Here is a 25,974-nt window from a genome sequence, read left to right as displayed (position 1 = left end):
ACATTACATTTATTTGGCAGACGCTTTTATCCAGAGCAATAAGGGCAATACCGAAGGTCATTGGAGCAACTACAAAACACAGGTCCGATAAGGTACAATACTCATTTTGTAACAGTTATTCATAGCCATGAACACATTAAGTCCAGTTCACACAGTAAACATTACTCTGACTTAACCTATGCTAAATCAAACTAGGAGGCATGACAAGCTACTATCAGTATAATTATACAAGGGACAATAAGTGCTGTATGGAGCATAACATTTGCATTGAAGCTTTTATGACTTTTATTTTAATATTTTTTTTTTTGTCATTTAAAGACGTTTTTATCTACAGTGAAGTAGGTGCATATGACAAGGCTAGAAGAAATGTTAAAATTTCACACTTCTCCAAAACACTGCCGTCAGCTATTGTTTTCTCCTCCTTGGGAACCCCAGACAAAACAAATATTTCTTGAAATGTAACAAGACATGTCAGGGACAATGGCTTTTGTTTGTAATGCCTGCTCTGTATTTGCAAACAAGCCATAAATGATTACAATTATTACTTTACCTTTTGTGTGTTTGTTAGACTGGACACGCATCTTCGATTTACTATTTCTTATTTTGTGTCGCAGCGGAACAAACTGTATTTCATTTGTGAAGCAAAGCACTGTTATGACCAAGGAACACACAATGCTGAAGTTAAAATGAGAACAGACATTCTAGACGAGCAGTTACGCTCACTGTTTCAGCCGTATACCGTAGACTGTGAGATTCAATACAGAAATAAATGTGAGAAATCCACATCGCCTGTAACCCAAGGAGAGATTATGAAAAGGAGGCAATAAAAAGCGACCTGTCCATTCATATTTATGGCTTGTTCTTTCTTTATATGATTTCTCTAAGCTAAGATGAAAGTGCAGCTGTTTAAAATACTGCCAAGGGGAGTTGTGGGAGACTTTCTCTTTCTGCAGGCAAAGCTGGGACCTGCCACTAGCTCTCAGCTCTCCTTTTCTTCCCGTTTCTCCGTCTCTCTTTCTTTCTCTCTCTTTTTTTTTGTATTTGCTCTAATCCTATCTGCTATTCATTCACAAGCTGCTTCAGACAAAGGCAAGGGGGGACGGACATCATTGTGAATTCCTTCATGAACAGAAAGAGGGGGTGAATAATTCCTTTGACACTTTGGGGACAGTATAGAGAACCCAGACGCCGCAGATTATCATAGGGATGAAAACAAACCTGGCATTTGGGTATGGAGATGGACTTCCTCTTTTCTAAGGTCAGACAAGACGGCCAGGCTGCAGCGAGGTGCGGTGTCACACCCTACACTCTGTCCCAGTGCCCGTGGATAACGCCCCTATTGTTGGAGGCAGTAAGAGACCACGTTATGGTGTCCCCTGGGCATAGCCCAAATAGCCACTTGATGTTTAAGTTCCTATTAATTCCCCCAGCCACATAAACTTTCATGGCTTGCTTTAGAAAAAGACAAACAAACCTTTTTTTTGTTGCCTTTTAAAAGAAATTGTATTGATTTGATATGTTCAAGAGTTACGTGCTAAGTGGTTTCCCAGCCTATTGTATACAGTTTAATTGTAATATACAAAATTGTGCTAAATGCTACTTTACTCAAAACTATGCACTCAAAGTGAAATATAGGAAAGTCAATTCTGACAGTGTTGCACAGGATATGGGAAAATGCATGTGTCCCTTTTTTGTGTTATCAGTTCAAGGTCAGGAAGGTGAGGGGTACCAAAATAGTTTCACATATGGTAAAATTAAACATGTCTGTGTATGCTCATTGCCTCTATGCGTTTGTGTTTGTATGCTTGCATTTGCATGTGCACTTGTGTATGTGCAGGTGTGTGTGTGTGTGTGTGTGTGTATGTGCGTGTATGTGTGCGTGCGCACATATCCCGCTTTGTTCACCTTGCTGTGCGTATAGCGTGTGGCTCGGGCTGCTGTGGGGTGAGGGTGTAATCAGACAGTCTGACGGGACGGCGGGGGTCACCCCTCTGAGGAAGCACCCCTGCTGGGGCAGCCCCTGTCTGGGTGCTCTGCTGGAACAGAAACATACAGAAAGCCCCTTCCCCTTTGTTCCACACAGTCATGCAGGAGAGGCCTACTGAGAGGCGGGACCTCAGGGCCTTAATCTGATAGCCAGAGGGAATCGGCGAGTGTAAAAGGCTATCGGTAAGAACTTTAGTCATGGTAAGTATTTTATCATTATGTCTCCTTATGTTGGACGCAAATAAGGGCACCCAGGGCTTATTCAGCTGGTAAGCCCCGAGCACTCTGCATATTCTGAGAATCTTTCTTATTTCCTTAAAGATGTCAGACACAGCCCTGAGCTTTGACAGCTGTAAGAGGAGAGCACGCAACAGCGTTTGAAGCATTAATAGTTAAGAGTTTTAAGATAACAGATTTAGCCATGGTTTAATGGTTCACTCTTAAACAGGGGAGCAGGTCAGTGTGTAGCAGGGCGCTTACAGTAGAACAGGTTTTCTGAAGTAAGAAACAGTATTTAACAATATCATTAAATAAAACCTCACTTTAACAAGTGATTATGCTTTATCTCATATTTTATTTATATTCATTAGAAAAGTTATTACAATAACAGTTATTACAGTGACACCTGAAAACATACATAAATGAACTACTACGTAAATACATTTTCCAACCCAATGCACTGTGCAGTGTGGTCATGCATCTGTCAAAAAATATCTGGCCACATATCATGTATAGTATCTTACATTTCTCTTAGGCATGGTACCCATACTTTCTTAAAGTTCCTGCGGTCGAAACGCACTGAGTTCCTCAAAAGGTTCCTAGTTCCGGGGTAAAGTTCTTGCGGTGGAAACGCGGCTAAATAAACACATTTTATTGGTAGGCTTTCTTGTAACAAATCAAAGCAGGAAAATGTCTTTTGGAGAGATCAGCAGTGATGTTGCATAGGGCCAGCTGTGCCTGCTCTGTATTGGTTGGGTGTCGTGTAGCCAAATTTGTCTTTAATCTCTAATTGGTAAAGTACTCTTTAGCCAGGTTTTTAATTATTTCTCTTTTTCCCTTGTCATCAAGGAAATTATTTATACATCATGTGGAAATTGCCATAGAAATGCCCTCCCAAAAAATAAAAATGCACTTCTTAGACAGGTCAAAATAATTTATTTTTTCAATTTAAATAAAACAGTTCTCCTCTAACACTACTGGGCCCAAGGTGTTAATTACATGTTGAGAGAGATGATCGAACCAATTAGAGAAGAGATTCTGGTAATGGACCCTCTCCAGCACAAGACCTATTGATAGACACACCACGTCCATCCTCTGATCTAGGATTATTACCTCATGCCAATTTCTCCAAATATCTTGATACACTTGCAGCAAATATATTTGTGGAATCTGAAGCTGTATTGTTTTCTTAAACATAATCCATACTCAGGTTATTCTAGTGGTCTACGCCCTCAAAATGGCATTCTTTATCTAAGAAATATTTATAAATGCATGCCCATTTAAAGGAAAAACAACCCCAGCATCTTCAAACAGAGTAATCTGTAAAGAATGTTATCAGTCGGCATTATCGCGGTGTCCTCTAAAGGAGGAAGAGTGCCGTCTCTCAAACGGTTTTAAAATGGAGACCGAAGACAAGAGAGGTGACCATGTGACTTGTGTCAAGTGGCCAGCGGTGGTGCAGACTCACCTTATCTCTGAAGGAGAAAGCGATGGCTCGCTGCAGTGATGGCACCGCAGCTCCAGGGCCAGAGCTGTAACATGAAAACGGCTGTCCGCGGCACTGCCAGGAGTAAAGTGGATCTATTTCAAGTCGTGTACTTCGGGAAAGTCCTGCGCAGAGACATGACCGAGTGGACCCTGCTGAAGCGCCTCCTGGACGCCGTGCACCAGCACTCCACCATGATCGGTCGGATCTGGCTCACCGTCATGGTGATCTTCCGGCTCCTCATCGTCGCCGTGGCCACCGAGGACGTCTACACGGACGAGCAGGAGATGTTCGTCTGCAACACCATCCAGCCGGGCTGCTCCAACATCTGCTACGACTCCTTCGCGCCCATCTCCCAGCCCAGGTTCTGGGTGTTCCAGATCATCACCGTGTCCACGCCGTCCTTGTGCTTCATCATCTACACCTGGCACAACCTCTCCAAACATCCGGAGGGGGAGCACGTTAAAGAGAGCCGAGAGACCTACGACAGGAGTTGCGACTCCGACAGCTGCTCCATCAAATCCCACAGACACCTGGGGCACAGCCTGGCAGACGTGCTGGAGGGCATCGCTGCTCAGAGCAATCACAAAGCGGCCAGCGGCAGCTCTGTCGCAAGATCGCGAGTCTTCCGGGAAAGCGGGAAGTCGGGAGTCCTGTCGAAATACTACGTCTTCCACGTGTGCTTCCGGGCGACCCTGGAGATCGGCTTCGTCTTCGCCCAGTGGCTCCTGTTCGGGTTCCACGTCCCCTCTCACTTTGTGTGCACCGCCTTCCCCTGCTCCCAGAGGGTGGACTGCTACGTCTCCCGGCCTACGGAGAAGACCGTCTTCCTCGTCTTCATGTTCTGCGTTGGGATATTCTGCATCTTCCTGAACTTCCTGGAGCTGAACCACTTGGGCTGGAAAAAGATCAAGACGTCTATCCGCATAAAAGAGAGCCCGTGGAGAGGCTACGAGGCCATAAACCAGGACAGCCAATCGGTGGCCTCCCTTACATTCAGGGACATTACCAGCACCACGTCTCTGCCCACGTTAGACCTGGTGGTGGAACACAAGCCAGACTGGACCTGCACAGGAAACTGCTCCCCGCTTAAAGACGAAATGGCTGCAGAAGCGCAAAGCCAGGACAACCCCAGAGGAACGCAGTCTGTAAAGAGCAAGACCAGCAAAGGGAGGTCCTCCAAGCAGAGGAGCTCCGAGGTCTGGATATAAACTCTCGGAAGGTTCCGGAAGGTTTCACAGTGCAATGCCAATGTTTCATAACAATGAGTAAGTCTTAAATTCAATCGCGGAAATAGGTTCTGGCGTTTTCCCACACATCTATGGTAATGCCATGCCGGTCTGACATCAGTGCTGACATTGGTCCTGTGGTGACAGTTAAAATTGCTAGTGATTATTTGGTATGGTTTATGTAGGCTACATTAATGGCTGAAGATAGTGTGTCACCAGATAAAACCATACCACACATGAGCTAGACATGATTAAGAAGAAACTCTGGAGACATTTGTTCAGTATTTTCTTTCTCATTTATTTACGTAATATATGTATTAATATATTCATTTACAACATCTATAAAACCATTTTGTATAAATTACACTGCAGGAAAGAGGAAAATGCTGATAAATCTAGTCCCACGTTTCCACCAAGGTTTGGAAAAATGAATACTGAACAGAGATAGATCCTAGTGCAGCTGAACAAAACCAGAGAAATAATTCTGTAGAAGAACTCAACTGCAAAGTAGAGATGTGACAGCTTCTACAATTTCATGACATATTTGGGATTCAGTCTCCATCATTTAACACCCATGAAGGTGGTCCAGATGTGTGTAATGTAATACAATTTTATTTAAAGGTTCTTTTCCACTTGTAATTGGGTGCTTTCTCTATGTCAGACTCACTGAAGTGGATCAGCAGTCTAGGTTAAATACTGGCACAGAGAGTAGTGCTGTGCTTTACTCAGTTAATGTTCTTTTAAACACTCCCTGATTTCCCCTTGATATAAAGTCTCCACTTATTTTACAGGATCAAGGGTTTACTGTCAAGTTTCAGTGAACTTATGGCATTTGATTACTTTGTTGTATCAAAATATCTGCATTAATTTACTAGCAATCAAATGTTCATCTATTTTTCTCTTCTTTGTCGGTCCAGAAATAACAAAAATACACACGTGAAATGAAATTGTGTAAAAAATGAATGGCTGTACCCAATTTTTTGTTTTGGGTAATAGGAATGTAAGGACACCCCTACAGAAACATATCTATACAAAAAATGATGCTGGAAAAATCATTCAGTTATAGAATTTAACATACATATGGCATAAGTAGTCATTTGTGACATGGCTATATCATATTATTTGAGGGTTGCAATTTTCATTAGTAATCGTCCCTGGCAATTTCACTGGACAACATATAGTACATTGCATTTTTTAAAATCTATAAAGACAAGAAACTGTCAGTTAAACACTATGAGTCTGGCTACAAAGACTTGCAACACTTGAAAGCATTGCTGCTCTCCGTTAATAAAAGCAGAGCTATCTGACTGAAGATGTGATGGTGGACTATGCCTCATTAACATTTGCAATTTGTTAAGTTTCATTCAACCAACAATATTGGACTAACGTTACATAGCAGGCAAGAAATTCTCATCACATACAGTACAAATTACAAGTCCATATCAATCTATATATATATATATGTCTGTATGTGTGTGTGTGTGTGTGTGTACAGTATATATATATATATATATATATATATATATATATACATGCACATGCACACACAATACAGATGACTTACAGCTATGACTGATATAAATATGTGTTTCATCTTAACAAGGAAGAAAACAGAAAGTGCAATGTTTTGAAATTAAAAAGGAAACCAACGATGTGCATCCATGGAAGTAAATTCTAAAGCTTTAGTGCAATACAAATAACATTTAAAAAAGCACTTGAAAGGTGAGTGCAATAAGGTTCTCGACCTTATTCGACACAAGAGTTTGTAATACTTACTACGATTCCTCGCATCACAGTTAAGTGATACCATGTAAACGGAGGGGCTCAGTGAGAACATTCATAGAATTGCAGTTAATATACTCACAGTTTAAAAGTGTGTTTCATGAACACTTAAGACCACGGCAGGCGGGGTATAAACAAGTCCACGTCAGAGCAGAACAATGTACAGACACAGCGAGAGAACCGAAAACCCTCTGTATGCGAGATCACAAAAAAGAACAAGCCAATAAAAGAGAAACATTAAAGACACACACGAGGCGACGTGCGCCACAAGTAGAACGTCCCAAAATAAATACAGAGGAAATTAAGACTTTCCCAAGTCCGTGTGGTAAGGCGAGGGAAATATAAAAAACCAGGTGATCGTTGAATGGTTCAGTAATGAAACGTCTTTGTGAAAGTGGTTTGGGGTCCAAAGTTTGCGCTTGGGGAGCGTGAGGTTTATCACTGCGGCAAAGGCACAATGACGTCCACGTAGCTGATGGGAAAGAAGCCGGACTCCCCGTTGATCATGCCCTCGTACCAGTTCTCGTCGATCTGGTTGGTGAGGATGATGATGTCGCCTTCCTTGAAGCCCAGCTCGCCCTCGTTCTCGGGGTCGAAGTCGTAGAGCGACCGGCAGCAGGGCTGGTCCAGGTGCACCTCGGACTCTGGAGGGAAACGACAGTGAGATGTCAGCGGCCACAGTAGGGTCAGCAGCGCTGCAATCTCGACGTTAGCCTGCACTGAGTCCAACAGAGGAAAACAAGCTGAAAACGTACCGCTAACAGGAAGCATTAAATTACCCTCAAGAGACTGAAGCTGTGTCTTAAATGGTCCACACTAATTCCCTGTATAGAGGACTAATTATGGTGTCATCCTATTTCTAGCAAATGGCTGACAGCCTGTTTATTCCATTATATAGGGAACTAGAGGACCATTTGAGATGCAGCCTGAATTCTTCCTCTCGAGATTCGTCGGCAGGTGTCAACATACCTTAATTTTAAACTTAATAAAAATTACTCCAGATACTCTCCACTCTCCATCCTTTAGAGCTCAGGGAATGATCCCAAAATAGCCCCATAAACAAAATAATACCGATAATGCAGAAGCATGACGGCATGAGAACATGAGTTTCGGTGACCGGGGACAAACGCCGCTGCGTGCCGCGGTACGCCAGCGCGGGGGGGGGGGGGGGGGTCTACTCACGATTGCCGTTTGGGCTGTCAGGCCATGTTAGGGGCGTAGGTGTGAACTGCTCCGCTGGGTGAGATGGAAACAGGGAGATGGGCGGTGAGTCAGGCAGATGGAGGCATGTATGGCCCTACTGTGCAGGTTTCATATTGCCACCTCATGTGATCTTATTGCATGTGTTAACTGCTCTTTATTTCCCCACTATATTGTTGTGACTTAATTTGTTCTTCAACTATTATTTATTTTCTGTAATGTAAACTGGGCTACAATTCTTGGTATAAACTGTGCGATGAAATGTTTAAGTACTGAGCAGATTATTGTGGCCAAATAAGGAGCCTATTTTTTTCACACATACACATCTTTTTACTGTTTACTGAGATAGTTTTTTCTCCATTCTGCCCCTTAAAGCGTCTAATAAATGTATTTCCATTCTTGAATTGCAAGCGCCTCAATCTGTTAATTTTATTTTGAAAGGCTACTCCACCTCATGGCCACTAGAGGGCACATTTTGCAAAACCATTTTGGAACAGACTTTCAGGTCTTACACAATATTTTGGCACCATGCACCAGCACTGAAGTAATCTGGCTGCTCGGTTAACACGCATCCAAAATCTGTGAGTATTTTAGCCAAATGTAACTATAGTAACCGTGACAACCATTGTGCTCATTAGGAATGAATCTCATCCATGAAATTATCTCAAATGCATTTTTCACAGTTCTGCTAACTTGAGAAAGAAGCATGTAGCAATCAATTAGGACTACAGTTTTACATGAAAAATCAGGTGCACTTCAATCAGCAAGCATTGCAGTCAAAATGACCTCCGAAAATTTTTAAGTTGTACATGTTAAGTTTTAGGGTTAGTAAGGAACACTGGTAAGTGAATCTGGGGTACGAAAAACTTTGTTCTTTTGTTGTACCTACTTTTTCCATTTACAGTGTGGTTGATCTGGATATCTGCAATGAACAATGGACACATTAATAACCTGGAAAGTCTTAAGATGAACTACAAGCAACAGCAGATTTTAGCAGTTCTTCATGTATACAATCCTGACCCTAAAGGGTGACCAATTTAAGGCTGTGATTGACGTGTATGTGACAGGCCAGTAGACCAGCACTAAAAAGATAAACCGCACGACGAAGGCATAACTTCACAAAGGAATGTCTCTCCACTGCGCTGTGTAAATGGAACATCTCTTTCAGCCACCGATACCTATTCCCTTACATCTCATTTCAGCGCCAAATATGATTTCAGTTTACATTCCAATGATAAGTTATAGTGACCCTGTAGTACAGTGGAGATGGGCCAGAAATCTGACAACATGAAATTAACTAGTCCTCTTTACATTTAGTGAAAATATCAATTATGTCTGCACAGCTGTAAAGGTGGTATAAAGTGCACATGTGAAAGTGATGCGATTCTTCTTCCCCATTTTAAATCCACCGCAAACAGGAATATGAGCTTCAGCTTGAAGCACTTCTACTGATATTACTCAACAGACAGCTGCATTGCTCGGGCTTTATCCAGGCCCTGTGTAAATGCACATATCCTCCATTAGTGAGAGCAGACTTATAGCAGTGGGGCTGTCACCCTGACGGGCACGCACCGCTTTGCACACAAAAGATTTCTAAAGAGGTGAGGACACGCAAAAAGGCCTGTTCTCATCATGAACATCTTTTATGGAATGTAAATGCTCAAAGCAAAAATAAAAGGATTCTGTAAGATGAGCGACAAAATTACACAATGACTATGGCAAAAACACAGAAAACTCAAAACGAAGACAGTGTGTGTGCAAGTGCATTCGATATTTTTTTGTTCCTGTGAGACGCTGGCCAAAGAACTGAAACCCCCAATACCTGTTGATTTGAATGACGAGCTGTAGGACAGCCCGTTGTGTTGTATGTTATCAATGGTTTCTAAGCTGGTCGTTATAGACTTTGGCTTGAACTCCCTCTTCGGGCGGTTGCTTGCTGCGGTTATCCTGGGATGGGTGACAAAGAAAAGATAATGAACTGAACCCTCGAAAATCAGCTCCCACAGAATTTACAGTGTAGATTAGAACTCAACATAGCATTCATGTATTTTTTTCTCCTCAGGTAATCAGATGCCAAAGTTGCACCTGGCCCATGTGCAGGCGGGTGGGTCAAAATGAACTCCCTCTGCATTTTCAGAAGAGTGAACTCGGTCATTACCTGCTCTGTAACTTGCTGTTGAGTTCTTCCAGGATTTCCGCGGACTGGCGGTGATAGTCTAGTGCCGCTTCTATCAGGGCAGACAACTGGCTCACCTGCTCCACCTGCATCAACACAACAAGCATCAGCCAGAGGAGAGCGGTCAGGCTAAAAACACTAGCAGATGTGCTGGGGATGGTGGGAAAAGCAGGACTACAGCCAGCCAAATCTTATACACAGCTTCAGTTATGGGCTGTCCTTTTATGAAAATGTACAGAGCAGTCATCGTGTGGAACTAGCACTCTTCCCATGCCTGGTCTTCAAATTCCCAGGGGTCTCTGCTTCCACGCTTGGCAAGCCGTTCCATGCATTGACAACTCTGTGGTGTGTGTGGAAAAATACTTCTCGATCTCAGTGTAAAAATGTACCTTTAACTCAATTCTACCCATCTCACCATGTCATGTTCGATATTTATAGGCTACAATGTGCAAAAAAAGAGGTGTGGCCTTCTGCTGAGACTCACGTCGTTCTCCAGGAAGTTGAACATGCTTCTCTCGGCCAGCTCTTTGGACTCCTCGAACTTCTCCACCGCCTGTTTGATCTCCTCGTCCGGGATCTTCCCCTGTCGTTTCTTCTTGTAATCGAAGTCTAATCGTCGGCCCTCCAGCTTCTTTAAATGATGCTGTAAAGTGACATACGGCCAGTCGGTCAGGGCTGCAGACATTACCCAAAATGGCCTTTCTCATAGTGCTGCTTTTCTAATGTTCTCATGTTTATTCATTGAGTGGGCCATATTCCCATCTCCCTGTGTTCCTACATCACAAAGCCAGTGATTTCTAGAGAATGTTTGGCATTTGCAATGTAAATATGTTGCAGCAATATCTGCATAGATTCAAATACATTAAATTAGCTAGGATGCAGCCAAGCGTTGACATCAAACATTAGCAGTCAGATTATTGCATTTTTCATTTTTACCATATTATAGGAAAGTGTTATGATATATAATGACACATATAGCTACACTGTATGCTAATATTGAGTGCTGAACTTGTGAAGCTGTGATACTGAACAACGTGTACTGTACAACTGGACTGTACCAGCCAGAATCTGCATGTAGATTCTGGCTGGCACACCAGTAGTGTGGAAAATTGCCTGTGGCAGAAAACAGAGGCCAAACCACAATATTTCTGTGTCTGCTTTGCAAATATTACATTCAAATGAAAGCACTAATACAGGAAGTATGACTACCTCTGATAAATCATCTGATATATATTACCCCACTGAGCAGATTTCATTCTTGAACATAGCTGTATAAAACAGGTACTATAAAAGCGTGCTGTGGGGGACAAAAAAACCGAACCATACCATAGCCATGGATGCCTGTGTGTGCTCTGGGACCACTTTGGGTATTTTAATTGGACACATAATATAAGTGGTGCACAATGGTATCTTTCACATGTCAGTTTTTCTTATTAACTGCCCTTCGATCCACACAGTTTTACACACTGTCTGTGGTGGTCATTAAACGTGCTAAACTGACTGTAATCCCATTTGGTTTTATTGTGTTGTTTTACAATGTCATATATCACAGGCTTCTGAGGGCAAATCCTGTACTCCCACTTCAGTTAATCCAGCGAGCCAACTTTAAATCATTTCCTAACAGCCAAGAGCAAAACCATCTTAGATGTGCTACGTTAGAACATGAATACACATAAGCTTGACCGATGTTTGTCAATTACATAGTACATATTAATATTTTACAGTACAGTTAATCCTACATATTAACTGTACGATTATTTAAGAGTTAAAAAAATTAAATAACAAAGTAGACACAGACTCCACCCGCCAGAGCGTTTGTTACACACTGGCTCTCGCGCGGGAGAAATCTGTTCTTATTTGGTCTCTAATTATTAGCACATTTCAAAGTAGTGCTTTCAGGATGGCGGCGCTCACCCCGATCTCTTTCAAGTCTTTGTCCTGCAGGGTCTGCAGCGGGTCGATGAAGTTCTGCTTTACGTTGATGTCCAGGGAGTCTTTCACGTCCGCCATTTGTTTCATGGCCTCGCCGATGTCGACCAACGCGCACCCTGGAGGGAATTTTGGGAGACAGCGACGGCGGCTTTTTCACGGAAAGTAATCACGCGCCATCTCGACGACGCGGCTCTCGAGAGATCAGCATCTCCTCAATTTGCCGCTGACGAAATATAAATAAGAAAGTATTGACCCATTCCACTGCCTTCAACACTGCTCAAGCAAATTGCTTGGTTAAATCCATTTGGGGGAAGGTGCTTTTGAGAGCTCATACAGTCTATACATGTCAATAGCACGTCGCTACTTGAAGGGTGTTTGTTGGTGATTGCTTCTAACACTGGTTTTTTTTGTTTGTGAAGTGCTCATAAGTGAGGTGGAGGTATCGATCCAGCCACTAGGTGTCAGAGGTGAGTTACTTGCAGTGACAGAATTCTAACACCTAGACGCCGTTGCTTGGACGTAGGGGCGTGTGTGCATAGCGATAGCATTGCAGGAGGACTTGAGGGATTAGCACTCTGCATGGGACGCTTACCGAACGTGGACTCCTCTCCCAGCTCCCTGCCATACCGCAGCATGCAGTCGCCCAGCAACCCCTCCGGCTGGGGGTAACCCGTGGTCTTCACCTGCCCTCGGATTTTGGACACCGTGTTGAGCATGCCCAGTTTGGCTCTGGATGCTGAAAATGAATCGGACAGGGAGTACAAGGATGACGTAATGCAGCTCTGTGGAAATGCAGGGCAGCTGTTGAGGCTGTCAAGCTGTCTAAAATTAGTCTGGAAACCGCTGCATTAGCTGAGCTAAGAGATATGCCTTTCCTCTGATTGGTGCTCTCTCTACTGTAGTACTGTGTGGCCGGAAGTGTGTGGGGTTGCACAGCCCTGACTCCAGGGGCACAGACACCAGTTCTAAATATTTGAAAAAATGTTAGAAAAAAAATAGCTAAAAATGTATTTGGAACTTAAGGTTAATTGCACATCTGCTGAAAAAAAGTGAATGAGTTTCTGCAAAGAGACGGCAGTAAATAGCAAACAGATACCTGTACAGAAGAGAAATTAAACTGATCACTGCACATTAAGTTACTGAACCTCTGTTAGCTGCACAGAGAACTGTTCAAAAGGCAGAAATCAAGAAGTTAAAATATCAAAGATTTTAATTAACTTCAGGATATCATATCTGCTATATGATAAAAACTGCATTACGTAAAAGTACCAAATTCAAAGCTCACTCCCTGAAATAGTAAATACCATACCCGGGTTTGGTTGGAGGTATTCTGTGGTTTTGGACAGGATGTCGAAAACAGATTTGTTGGTGACATCAATTTTCTGGAACAAAATGAACGAATTTAAGCAAAATAACACAAAATCAAACAGCAGGTAATTTATCCATCACCACTGACATTGAACAGCGATTTTTGTCAAAGAAAAAACATTATCCCCCCTTGTCAGAACATGTTTGTTCCCATGCATCGCCATGGTGATGGAGGAGATGAGGCCTGCTCATTAAAGCAGTCGCTCTTACCCTTTCCATTTCCATGAAGTCTTCATCCAGCTTCGTCCCCTCCGCCCCGCTTATCTTCTCACTCAGCAGCTACGGCACACACACACACACAGAATGGCATCATGGGAAAAGCACTGGCATGTACGAGTGCTGGCACTAATGGCTCCGGGGGCACAGCGTGTGGTGCCAATCTCTACTGCCAGATACGGTACCTCACCCGTCTTGCCCCACCTATTGCCCCATCGGGTTACAGCCCAGCTGAGATAAGAAGACCGTACGTAAATATACCGGCTGTAAACTCCAGCAGGAAACAGGACATCCTCAGTGATGGATGGGGCAGCTGGCGATAATGATCTGATTATTAGGGGCACGCGGTTCTGCCTGGCCCTGGAAACAGGAGGTCCGGCTCCCTCGGCTAACGGACTGATGCCCCCCCCCCGAGGGCCCCCGGGCCCCCGGGGCGCAGATTTTGCGACCAGCCGGGCGCTCATGTGAACACTGCCATGATACGAAAACACTTGACGCGGGTTTAGTGCTCGGTGCCCTCGCTCCTGATGGCCCATAAAGAGATAGCTGGGGGAAGCTCCTGCATTTTTAATGACACAGTAAAATACATTAGAGCGTGCCCTGTATTGCGCTGTAATACATACAGGGGCATCTGAGAGCTACTTCCATAAAAGAATATCTGTTTGGCATCCGTATCTCCTTATACAACCAATAAAAACTATACTGTATAGAGATAATGCAAGGCAGAGAGGCCTCTTCAAAGGCACCTCTGGCCTGGGCTGCTCTTTTAGTGGTCGTTTAGATATGAGTGACACTTGGGTCCCTAAATCCGAAGCTCACGTCTCATTAGTGGTGGCGGGTTATTGGTGGCAAAAGCAGACCCCGCACTGCTTTTCTCTAAAAGAGTACACCTCTGCATGCTGCTGATGAAAGTCTGTGATTAATTATTTAAAGGCCTGAATTACAGAGATAGCAGAAATTCAAAAGATATAGATTTGCAGAATAGATCTGCTCAATTAATTATAGGGGAGCAAGGTAATTATTTCAGAATAGCTTAAAGTTTTATCCATCTACAATGTGATCTAGCTTCAATGACACCGCCAGCAAGATAGCTGTGGCCTTTATTGATAATACGGAAGATTATGGTGGAGACTGGAGTTACAGACTAAGCAGCCATCCAAATGTCTGAAGAAATGATCTGGTTTTGAAAATATGCTAGCTAAATGCATTAACTGTCCAAATCAACCTACATAAATAGCTATGTAAAGCAGAATTGTTTTCAATGTTTATGCTTCAAGTAGCCTGTTTGAGGGAGACACCCTATCAGACAGACACTGTATCTGTTTATTGTACAACCATGAAATTTTCAAAGCTAGGACAGAAAATGAATAGGAATGTATACAATTATATTATTATGAATCATTTCAAAACATGACAGTCATTTGGACATTTGACAATGTCTCTTCAGACATGTCTTTGTTAACAAACTTTCAACACAGCAGTGTACCTCCACTGGAAGAACAATACCGATACATGTAACATGGCCATAATGATGCCATTTAAAATAACACGATTGACACAGCGTAATCTAATGTCGTTAGGCCACTTCTTTTTTGCAGTATCTGTTGGAATATCTCCAAAGGAACACAAACAATAGCCCAATCAATGAACTTAAAAGCAATGTCACAATGATAGATATAAATAGCAGCATGTATTCTGTTAATCCATTTCGAATAGAAATCACTTGGGAAATATGTAATAATACATTTACCATTCAAATGAATGTTGACACTCCCTTGCAAACATAGCAGTGGCTTACTTCCTTAGCAGCATGACACTGAACATGACAGAGCTCATCGGAATAAAGGAAGCACTTTAAAGATGCGAGCAAACGATTATCTTCATTGCTTGGAAGTGTATACAGTTAATTCTCTTCAAAGTCTGCTGCACTAAACCATTATTATAAAATAACAAAAGAAATCGGATACTCCCACAGGAAGTCCTTACATCATTCGAGCACACAACTGCAACAGTACACTCTGCACTCTCTTGATACTACTCTTCCCTTCACTGTCAGCGTACACACTGTAAAAGTTGTGCCATCTTCACCCAGAAAATATCAGATCCCCCCTTATAACTACAGGTGAACCAACCTCCATATTCAGAGCATAACATGTCAATCAATGCAAATGAACAGAAAACAGCTTGTCATTGGAGGCAGGAACATATCCGCTGACTGGCACAGGTGCCCAGCTCCATTGGCCGCTGCGCTTAGACACACATTTGGCTCAGAGAGCTGCATGCTAAAGAGCTTGCCGTTACTATTTACTTGAGGTTTGCCGCCGCTCGTGAGATTTGCTACCAAACGCATATGCACGTAGCAATGCAAGCTTGGAGCCAATCTGTGGCTAAATAATTGCCGTGGGGTCACAGCTCATTCAAGGCAGCTTAACCACAACAGTCTGGCACACCTTTGGCAGCTTTTCGCTCTAATGCCGCCACAAAATTAACTGGCCAGAGAAAATGTGAACCGGCAGCAATGTCAATGTTGCAGTAAATTATCCAGAACTGTTTTACATGAAACCTGAAATTTGGGGAGTAAGAGGAGCTAACAAAAGGACATCAAGCATTCAGCCATCTCAGATGAAGTTACTCTGGTGGCAATACCCATTAAATCTTAAATATAACACCCCTAACAAACCACTGGGTATGGTCATGTTAAAATCATTACAGTATGGTCCAGCTAGGCCCTAGTTATTTTACAGCTGCCATCTCTACTGTGCTGGGGCTCTGAATTGTAAATAGGCATTGTAATAACACAGTCTGAATTCCATTAGCCTAAGTCTTAGTTTCAGACCACCACAGCACTGCTCAGCATTTCTGCGCCTACATGTTTCAAGTTATTCCACCTCCTACTCACGTGCCAGTCCGCGGTCAGGTTTACTAAGGCCAAACGGTTTGTTTACAACAGGACGCCATTCTTAGGCAGTTCTAAGATGATTAAACATACTGTGGGTGATTATTATGGAGAAGAATGCAGGCTTGTATTTGTGCCAATCAGGTCAGCGAGAAGTGGACCAGAAGAGATCGAACAGTGATTTAAGAAACAGTGTGACCCTCTGCCTGGATATAGACACGAGGTTGCTGCACTGGATTTAAAAGATTGGCAGGAAAAACAATATTTATCTCATCCCAAGGGACTATGATTCCTGGACACTCAAAGTATATTTTGATAAAACTAAGGCTGCTCCTGTGATAAAACTACAGGAATGCTGGTAAATAAAATTAATAAGCTGAATATTTGAATGCTGAATTACACTGATTTGTATTAAACATTTACCTGCCCTGAATACGAGCATTTGAATTTGCATTTGCATGTTCCGTCTGTGTAGATCTACAGAAAGCGTATGTTCCATTTGTACCACAGCTTATGCACACTTAATTGCAGGAGCGATGTGACATCATGACCCCTGATTTTCACATTAAAGCCGTTTCAATGCATGACATAACTTGCTGTGAAAAACACCATTTGACTATTATGACTACAGCTTTGATCAGCCAGAGGCTGCATATCCACAGCACTACATCTACAGAATCGCCCACACACCAGAATCCTGACTCTCTCTTAGTCACTCAGCTAAATGGCCTCGCGGCATACTTGTTAATCTTTATGTAATTAAACGCTGTTTGTATTTGTCTCCGAGTCTACTGACAGAACGGAGGTTCTCATGCCAGCTAACTGCTCCCTTTGCCCTAGATCAAGTCTCACACGCATAAAAGCCTGGACTGCACGCCTGGGTGGCTAATGATTTCTGTTGCATTAATATTGCACGAGGCGTCCATTTCTGACTCTGAAGGTGTGATGTGTTCTGTATGGCCGGGAAATATGGCTCTCTATGAAATCTTTCCCTTGAAGAGGCATTGTGCCTGACATCACATTTCACAAGGGTAATAAAACTAAGCCCCCATACCTCTCTGGTAATGGCAGAGGATGAGATGGAAAGCCCGGTTTTATCTTTGGTATGGGAAAAGAGAGACTCAAAACGTTAAATGTTCAACAGTGAACAGCGGTAATGAATTTAAACAGCTTGAAGCACAGTGGCACTCTAAAGCACCAATGGCCATGCTGCTCAACCTGAGACACAAAGCGTGGCTGAATGTGGACCCTTTATGTATGTGACAGGCCTCTATGAAGCTATATGACTATATGACTATGACTATGCAATTTTAGTCCTGTACCCAGTATTAACATCTCTCACAGGCTAAGGGACTACAGATGAAAATTAGCTCTTGCGCTAACTCTGGCACTGTACCATTTGACACAACTGTGGAAATGTTGATTACTGTGTGTTGTCCCTTTTAAATAAATAAACAAAATAGTCCTTGTTTTTGCCTCTGGTACGAATTGTCTGTTCAATCATTTTTATCTTCAAGCATTAGATTGCTCTCATATACAGTATATTCCAGAAAAAACCATGACTAGGGCTGGGCACACATTCAGTGTGACACAACATATTCTATTAGGCAATGTGTACCGTGGAAGGAACTGCACCACCTGATGAGTTTGCTTCAACCTGTTCTCCGGTTGTTAAAAAAAAAAAAAAACAGAAGGAAGTGACAAAATAGCAAGCTATTACCAGGACACTTTGTACATCATGAGCTGTCCTTCATTATTTAACAAGAGAAACCTTGTCTTATTAAATAGTATTAAATACAAGATAAGCAACCAAAAGAAGGCATGCAGGAATAAACTGAATGAAGTGAAACATAGCCTAATTTCTCGTCTGATAAAGGTCAAACATCTCAGAGCGCTGACAGAGAGCATGAACTTCCTCTTTTTCCTGCTATTGATAGAAGAGTCTCCACAGCTTTTAACAACATTCAACAAGAGGGGAAAGTGAACTGACTGACATCCCTCCAGCAGAACATCAGCAATGAGATTTCAGGAAGCAGTTGTAGACGCAGGATACGAGTTGGGGGTGAAGTGACGAACTTTCCTCCAAAGATGACAATATGGCTGATTCATACAATTCCTGAAATTCATACATTCCTCAGTTATTCAACCACGGGGGCGGCACGGTGGTGCAGTGGGTAGCACTATCACCTCACAGCAAGAAAGTTGCGGGTTTGAAAGGCCCAGGCCCTTCTGTGTGGAGTTTGCATGTTCTCCCTGTGTCCGCGTAGGCTTCCCCCGGGTACTCTGGTTATCTCCTGCTGTCCAAGGACATGCATACACGCTAATTGGGGACTAAATTTCCCATAGGTATGTGTGTGTGAGTGAATGGTGTGTGTGCCATGCGATAGACTGGCGACCTGTCCATGGTGTATTCCTGCCTCTAACCCGATGCATGCTGGGATCGGCTCCAGCACCCCCTGCGACCCTGACCAGGAAAAGCGGGTATACATAATGGCTGGATTCAACTAGGAAGGATAATGCAAGGTTAATCAAGATATTGCAGGGAAGGCTTCTTGTCTGGTGCATATGCGTGCGACAGAAATGTAAAGGAGCCCTGCAGTGAAGGGAAATGAAAATGAAAATCTGTTGCCACATTTAGTGAAGCCTGTTTAAGAACCAGCACGATCAGCTCTTTCTCTCAGTGCTGAACACGAAGAATCCATTTGCTTCATGCTTAGGGGTGGGTGTACTCCCCTGCCAATATCCAAATGCGAAAACTTCCCCACCCTCCAAAAAAAACAAATTCTGTTCCTTCCCTCGCTCCAGATGGAGCCAAGTTCTGCTGCAAGAGGTCGAGGACTGTGCATAAGAGAAGCCAAGCAGCACTCTTCAGCCCAGATAGCTCTTCTGTTCCTGTGCTATCTGCAAAAGCTGTTGTGTACCATCTCTGGTCTGTAGAACAGGGTGCTGCACTCTCCTCAGCTTTAGCCATGTAGCTCTAACTGATATCCACTGATACGTGAATGACACAGGGGTTAGATGTCCAGTTAAGCCCACACAGATCCCACAGACGAGAGGGGCACATGGAGGCAGAGGCTCTGCTGTCAGTGCCATGGGATGGGCAAAACGTACCACCCGCCCCCTTGTGAGAGGACCGCCTGGCGGAACGCTGAACTTGAGAAAGTCCTGGTGATTCAGAAGGAGGGTCTTTACTCACCACAACCTGCCAGGCCAGAGAGACACACTGTCCTTTGTGTGAAAAGGACTAGTAAGTGAAGTACTGAAGCTTCCACTTACTATGCTCCAGACACAGGGAGGAGCTAAGACCTTGGACTGTTTAACACCAGCAAGAAACAAGCTGGTATGCTATCCATGCTAATACGTTTATGTACATGTGCTGTAGTCCCTGCTGATAGCAGAATGTTGCCAGATGCTGTAATTGACTATATGCAGTAACTCTTGGAAATGTACGAAGATGAAAACTTTCTATGATTCTACGTATTCTGAGTGGAATCTGTATACAGAATCATTAGCTCTACACACAGATGCTCTTTGAATAACATCAGGTCTGGATGTCAGGTTCGATTAACATAGCTAAATTGAGCCTGTATTTTTTTGTTTTTTTTGTTTTGGCATTTGTTTGCAGGTTTTGTGATCGGATACGGTCGGCTAATTGCTCTTAAAAGCATTTGTAGATGCGATCCAACAACAAGGCTTCTATTATGCAGATCTGCAATATCTGACCTAAATATCAGATTTCCTCAGGAAGAAAAACTACATTTAGAAACGTGAAAAATCCACAGGCTCAACAAAACGCTGCGGGTCTCCTACGACCCAGTGTTTCTGGGACGTTACCCCAGAGATGCGCAGAGCCAGCCAGGCCTGGCAGAGCTTCCGAGAGCGAATGAGATCAGGACGCCGCGAAAGAATGGCACCAGACTGCCACGAAACCCAACTGAACCGCATGTGGAGATCACGCAAACAAACGATTAGCCTACCGAGCCACAATAAGCAACATGCGAGGGGTTTGCCAAACCCCAAAATAAACTAACAGAAACAGCACGCTCCAGCCCTGAAAATCCCTGACACTACTTCTTAAGAATTACATCACTGTCACTGTTCCTCTCCCCTCGTACTTATGAAACTATGAGTCAATCTTCACACATACTTCAAACACAGAGCAAACAAATGTTACTTCAAACGTACAGCAAACAAGCCTTTTTTATTTTTTGGGATTGAAATCTCACTGTTTTGGATTAGCATTAAGAGTGAAGGTATGTCATCTCTTCAGTAAATGAACGCTGCACTGAGTCTGTGAAATGAACCTGTAGCACAGCACCCAAGGCAAAAAAGGCATAGACATCTCCTGCACTCACAGCCACTCAGTGCCAATCTTCCGCCTGTGTGAAACCCACCAGCTGGGCCCAGAGAGCAGAGGCCCCATGGCACAGATAAATGGGCACAGTGACACAATACAACGATGCTTTATGAGACCATTAGCGAGCTTCATTACAGACTCTTTCAAATACCCAAAACACCCACACAATCTAAAAAGAAAAACACCCAAATAACAAGACATAAAAACCATTTTTGTGATATTGAGGCTCAATGCTAAAACCAATTTCTAATATAGCCTTACTTTGCTACTAGTTATCATCCCATAAAATATTTTAAGCCTGCTTTTTTGGACCTCCATATGCTTTGAATGAACCCTGCTTTTTACAATTAATAATTAAGGGCAATCAGAGACTGCAGGCCCTCACCCCTGTGATTCAACTTTGGCCTCTAGTAATAAAGCACTGAATTGCAGCCTTCTGACAGGACACACCAACAGCTAAATAAAATAGACTCCCTCGAGGTGATGGGAATTACAAAGCCAAGTGGAAAAATGTGTCAAATGACAACGTAGAGCACCGTGGTAGAGCCAAAAGCATCTGGAATGACACCATTTGGCTAAGAGAGAGCTGATCATTATCACCAGCACAAATAAGCCAGGCACTGTGCGCTCACTCATCAAGCAACTGCTGGATCTCAACTAGCGTTATCGTCGAGGCACATAGAAAACATAGCATGCCAATTAGGCTACTATCAGCCTGTTTTCTGCCTGTTGTCATCGAAGCTTTCTCCAAATCGGGCCATAGTCCATGGCTCCCATATGTACACTCAAAAAGTGCATGAACTGGCAAATGTATCATTTAAAATTTAACATAAATAAAAAGGCATTAGTTAAAGTAAAGGACTTCATATTGCATCAGCAAAGTTCTGGTGTGAGTCTGCCCGAACAAAACAGAAAGCAGAATTCCCTTGGTTCTTTTTCAGTCAGGTTTCCTGAATGCTGCTAACAATGCACTGATAAATACAGAACAATAGCTACAGAGCAGAGATCAAGTGAGTAACTGTGGCCTTTTCCTTCCTTTCAGAACTAAGACAATATTAGCGTGGGCCACAAAGACTACCACCTGAACACTTCACCATGCTTATTTCACTGTGTTGGAGCATGCTCTGTTTGCACACATTAGGTGCACACACTTTGGGTGTTTAAAGTTTAAAGTTGATATTTAAAGTCGATCGACCCACAGAGTTAGTTTTTTAGGGCTTGCCTGAAGACAGAGATTAAAGTCCAAGTCTCTGCAAACAGACCATATTACATACTTTCACTGTACAAATATCACCTTGAAACAAAATATGATTGTAGGTGGGCAATGAACAATCTGGATCAACCAAGCTATGTCAGGAATGATAAGCAGAATGTCCCAACAGCAATACAGGGGAGTTGTTTGGTAATGGGTACAGTAACCCCACTTAAATATCTGGACCTCTCCCTGTTTCAAATCCTTGAGCATATTCCTTTAAATACTCATTTTGTGCTGGAACTATCCGTCCATCCATCCATTATCTATACCCGCTTATTCCAGGTCAGGGTCATGGGAAGTGCTGGAGCCTATCCCAGCTTGCGTTGGGCTAGAGGCAGGAATACACCCTGAACAGTTTGCCAGTCCATTGCAGGGCGTACACAATTCACTCACACACTTACTCCTAGGGGAAATTTAGACTCTCCAATTAACCTAACCTACATCTTTGGACTGTGGGAGGAAACCGGAGAACCTGGAGGAAACCTAGGCGGACACGGGGAGAAGATGCAATGTGCTGGAGCTAGCCAAAGAATCATTTCAGAAAAAATACAGCAGTACAGCAGCTCCCAATGTCATGATTTTCAATTAGAGGAAGCCAGTGCTTTCGTGTATAATTTACTTCCATTAATTATGTGATTATTTGTTTCCAATGGAACACAGCTAATATTAATTTCGTACCTAAAGTACGATATTTAAAACCCTCAGCAATTAAAACGAATGCTTATACAACAATGTCACACGTCGGTCTGGGTAAGGGCTGTCATTACCAAAGAGATGACTTCGTTCCACAGCCTGAGGATCTAAAGCAGATTTTTCCAGAAGGCCATTGCAGAATACACAACTGTTGGAAGTTAGGATCAGCAGAGCAGTTCCAGAAATGTCCCCAGTGGGAAGGCCAGACACTGGCTCAGGAATGCTCATTGGCTGCCGTCAGTTTGACAAACATCTCGAGTCCTCTACCCTGGGGAATTGCAGGCAGGAGATGGAACGAAAGCAGAGGTTAAGTCAGCGGAGGGAAGGGACAGTATGACTGTGCAGTTCACAGGACATTTTGACTGTGCAGTTCACAGGACAGTATGACTGTGCAGTTCACAGCACAGTAGGCCTTCACAGGGAGCTCACTCTGCTCTCACTCTCTCACTCCTGTCATAAATCAATACGGTCAATACAACGAGAGGCAAAGCTTACAGTCTGAAGCTTTATTTAAAAAGGGCATCAATCAAAATATTAATATGAATGTTGACAGCCGAAGCACTGAACTAATTTCACCAATATGTCAGGAGACCTTTCGGGTAAGAGAGACGTGCGCCCCTGGGGGTGAAATATCTCACACCTGACTATGAAAACGTGTGCAGGTCCAATGTGTGGAGACAGAAAATTAAATTCCTCTGCTGTCATGAAGCTACAGTCGGTGAGGGGTCAGATATGTCTCAGGTAATAAACACTGAGTGCTGTGTCAGAGTTTGGCAAACACATCAACTTAAGAAGGCACAGTTGCTTAATGCCCGCTCCAAACAGTCCACAGTCCCATACGTGGCGTTTTCGACATGCTCCTGTATTCCGTTCCAAACTTCTTCCTTTCCGTAATGGGTTGGCTTGCCACAGTATATCCCCAGGAAGGGGGAAAAACAACTTCTGGAAGAACATTCACTTACCTCCAGTAAGCCAACTCTCAAGAGTGGACCATCATATAACTCTACTGCATAATGGAGTTTTAATAGTTTCATGTGGTACAGACGGAAACCCACAGAGGCCCCTGGTAGTATCTGCTGCTTGCTGAAGCTGTAAACAGGGGGGTGGGGGGGGCCTCTGAGTGTCTGCAGAACACAAATGCATGCATTTTACGGCATGTGCTTCTGCCCGGGCCACCTCCTCCACAAGAAAAGGTAATTACGCTGGTGGCACGGCACCGCGGGACGAAAGAAAGGCCTTCAGCTGCCGCACGACACATCTGTGCACGCGCACAACAGCGCCGTAGCCATCGGAAGCTTTGTCCGGTCGACCCATTAAAAAAGCAGGTGCCTCGCTCTTCTGGACAAAGCTGCCGTCCCGCAGGCCTCACAAAGGGTATAATTAGGGAGCGGCCACCCCCGCCCGCCCACTGGCAAACCCGGCACGGCGTGCAAATCGGGAGCAGGCTTCGCCGTGCAGGTGAGGCTCTTCCACGGGCTCGTCAACACCACCCACAAGGCATTGCAGGCTCCGGGTGTTACGTGGTTGGATGAACGCCAGGCTCCTAATTACAACATTCTGTTTGGAGCCATTTTCATTTCAGCACAAGTGGAAGTGGGATGAAACAACAGGGAGCCAGGAGAGAAGCCCCTCCCCCCGCCCACGGAGGATGAGTCACTGAGCTCGGCGCGGTGTCGCCCGCCTCGCTCCTGGGGGCCTGGCGGCCGGGCGGCGCACAACTCTCGCAGTCAGATCATCTGCAGGCTCGCTCTCTGGGTCTGATAATGCAATAACAGAGGCCTGTTGTTTTCCCCCCCGCAGCCCCAGGGGGTGGGGGGTTGGGAGTATGTGTGTGAAGTGTGGGGGGGGGGGGCATTTCACCGGTGTTTCCTGAGAAACGCTAACGGCCCCTCCGTACCCCTGGCTGAGAACATCCTGCCGCTGTCTGGGCGGGGCTTGTTTTCATAGGCGAGGGGGACAATGGCTGCTGGCTTCCCTCGCCACCCCCACCCCCTTACAATCCCTGCTCATAATCCCATTTGTTGCAGCAAAGTCCCTGCTCTCCATTTGTGGGTGGTTTCGGGAAAGAGACAGGGAGTGAGCTGAATCATGGTTTCATGAACTGTACGCGCTAACATTTTCTCATCTACCCCAATCACAGGCAAGTCCGAGCAGTTCACAGGGATTTAGCCCTCAGCCACCCTTTTAAGATATTACGTGCCCAGTAAGCAGGGAAAAAGCTACCTCAAGAACATGGGCTATGCGCCTTTCAAAGACAAAACACAATAAACACACACTGGAGAAAGTAACAATCCCTAAACTGCTTTCGCATTGATTTTGTCGATCACTACACAGAGACAGATTACACCACAGTGTGCATGGCGACAATGGACCATTTAAGCTCAAAAAGTTACCCTTTTTTGCACAATTAACAGATTTTTTTCCTCCCCATTTCTCTTTGGCATATTTCCACATGAGAACAACATGATACCCTGCACAATCTATAAAAGAGCCACTGGACCCTGCATTACTGATAAAATATGTGTTTACTACCAGGAGATGCTGATTAGAACATCAGTCAACAGTGAAGTTGGATGCTGCTTTCTCAAACGTGTGGATGCCTGCATGTCGCCCCAAGAAATTCCATTTGTCTGATAAAAGATGTTTATCGTGCATGCATGTGGTTTTCCCGCAGTGCTACTGCCAAGATGCCTGCCCCTCAGAATATCACAAAACGCCTAAACCTTCAACAGCGGGTGACCTTCTGTTCACACATCTTGTCATTCAGATCCGGATTCCATCTGTTCCTTGACCATTGTGTTTTTGTTCATTCACCATCCACATTCCCCCACCCAGTCTACCCTTGTTGACCCCTGAAGTCAAAATCTAGAAATACGTTTACAGAGAAGGTACTCCAGATATGGCTGCTAACTGTCTAACACAAACACAATAAAACAAAACAATAAAAACTTTTTATTAATCATGCTATAATGATTACTTTATTAACCATATACATTCAAACTGTTTATAGTCAGCTCCATAATGTCTGGGACAATTTGGCTCTACACTTCACAACTTTAGATTTGTAATCAAACAATTGTAGATTCTCAGTTTCTGTTAGAGGTTATTACTATACATAGGCTATTGCTTTCACCAGAAAATTGCAGCACCTTTTATACATAGCACCCCCCCCCCCCCCA

At 43.8% G+C, this 25,974-nt stretch overlaps 2 protein-coding genes across 3 annotated transcripts in view; one reads left to right on the top strand and one right to left on the bottom strand.

Moving 5' to 3' along the window:
- Positions 1–3,488: 3,488 nt before the first annotated feature.
- Positions 3,489–4,902, top strand: cx36.7 (connexin 36.7). The gene is made up of 2 exons (XM_035419634.1): positions 3,489–4,299; positions 4,336–4,902. The coding sequence occupies exons 1-2, from the start codon at positions 3,712–3,714 to the stop codon at positions 4,900–4,902; spliced, it is 1,155 nt and encodes a 384-aa protein (XP_035275525.1). The 5' UTR covers positions 3,489–3,711.
- Positions 4,903–5,197: 295 nt separating this feature from the next.
- sh3gl3a (SH3-domain GRB2-like 3a) overlaps positions 5,198–25,974 on the bottom strand; it is a 31,344-nt gene continuing 10,567 nt past the window's right edge. Inside the window, exons 2-11 of one of the 2 annotated variants that reach the window (XM_035418634.1) lie at positions 13,589–13,657; positions 13,320–13,392; positions 12,603–12,746; positions 11,993–12,126; positions 10,563–10,721; positions 10,061–10,164; positions 9,725–9,849; positions 8,792–8,824; positions 7,885–7,938; positions 5,198–7,346 (exon numbers count right to left, since the gene is read on the bottom strand). In XM_035418634.1, coding sequence (XP_035274525.1) covers positions 7,141–7,346; positions 7,885–7,938; positions 8,792–8,824; positions 9,725–9,849; positions 10,061–10,164; positions 10,563–10,721; positions 11,993–12,126; positions 12,603–12,746; positions 13,320–13,392; positions 13,589–13,657 — 1,101 coding nt within the window. In that variant the 3' untranslated portion in view covers positions 5,198–7,140. The remainder of the gene's footprint in view (positions 7,347–7,884; positions 7,939–8,791; positions 8,825–9,724; positions 9,850–10,060; positions 10,165–10,562; positions 10,722–11,992; positions 12,127–12,602; positions 12,747–13,319; positions 13,393–13,588; positions 13,658–25,974) is intronic. The other variant, XM_035418635.1, reaches the window with a different exon arrangement.

The sequence above is a fragment of the Anguilla anguilla genome, chromosome 5 (assembly GCF_013347855.1).
Source record: "Anguilla anguilla isolate fAngAng1 chromosome 5, fAngAng1.pri, whole genome shotgun sequence".
In the NCBI taxonomy this organism is placed as follows: Eukaryota; Metazoa; Chordata; class Actinopteri; order Anguilliformes; family Anguillidae; genus Anguilla; species Anguilla anguilla.
Note: the sequence above shows the minus strand (reverse complement) of the source record. Positions and strands in the feature narration are given on the sequence as shown.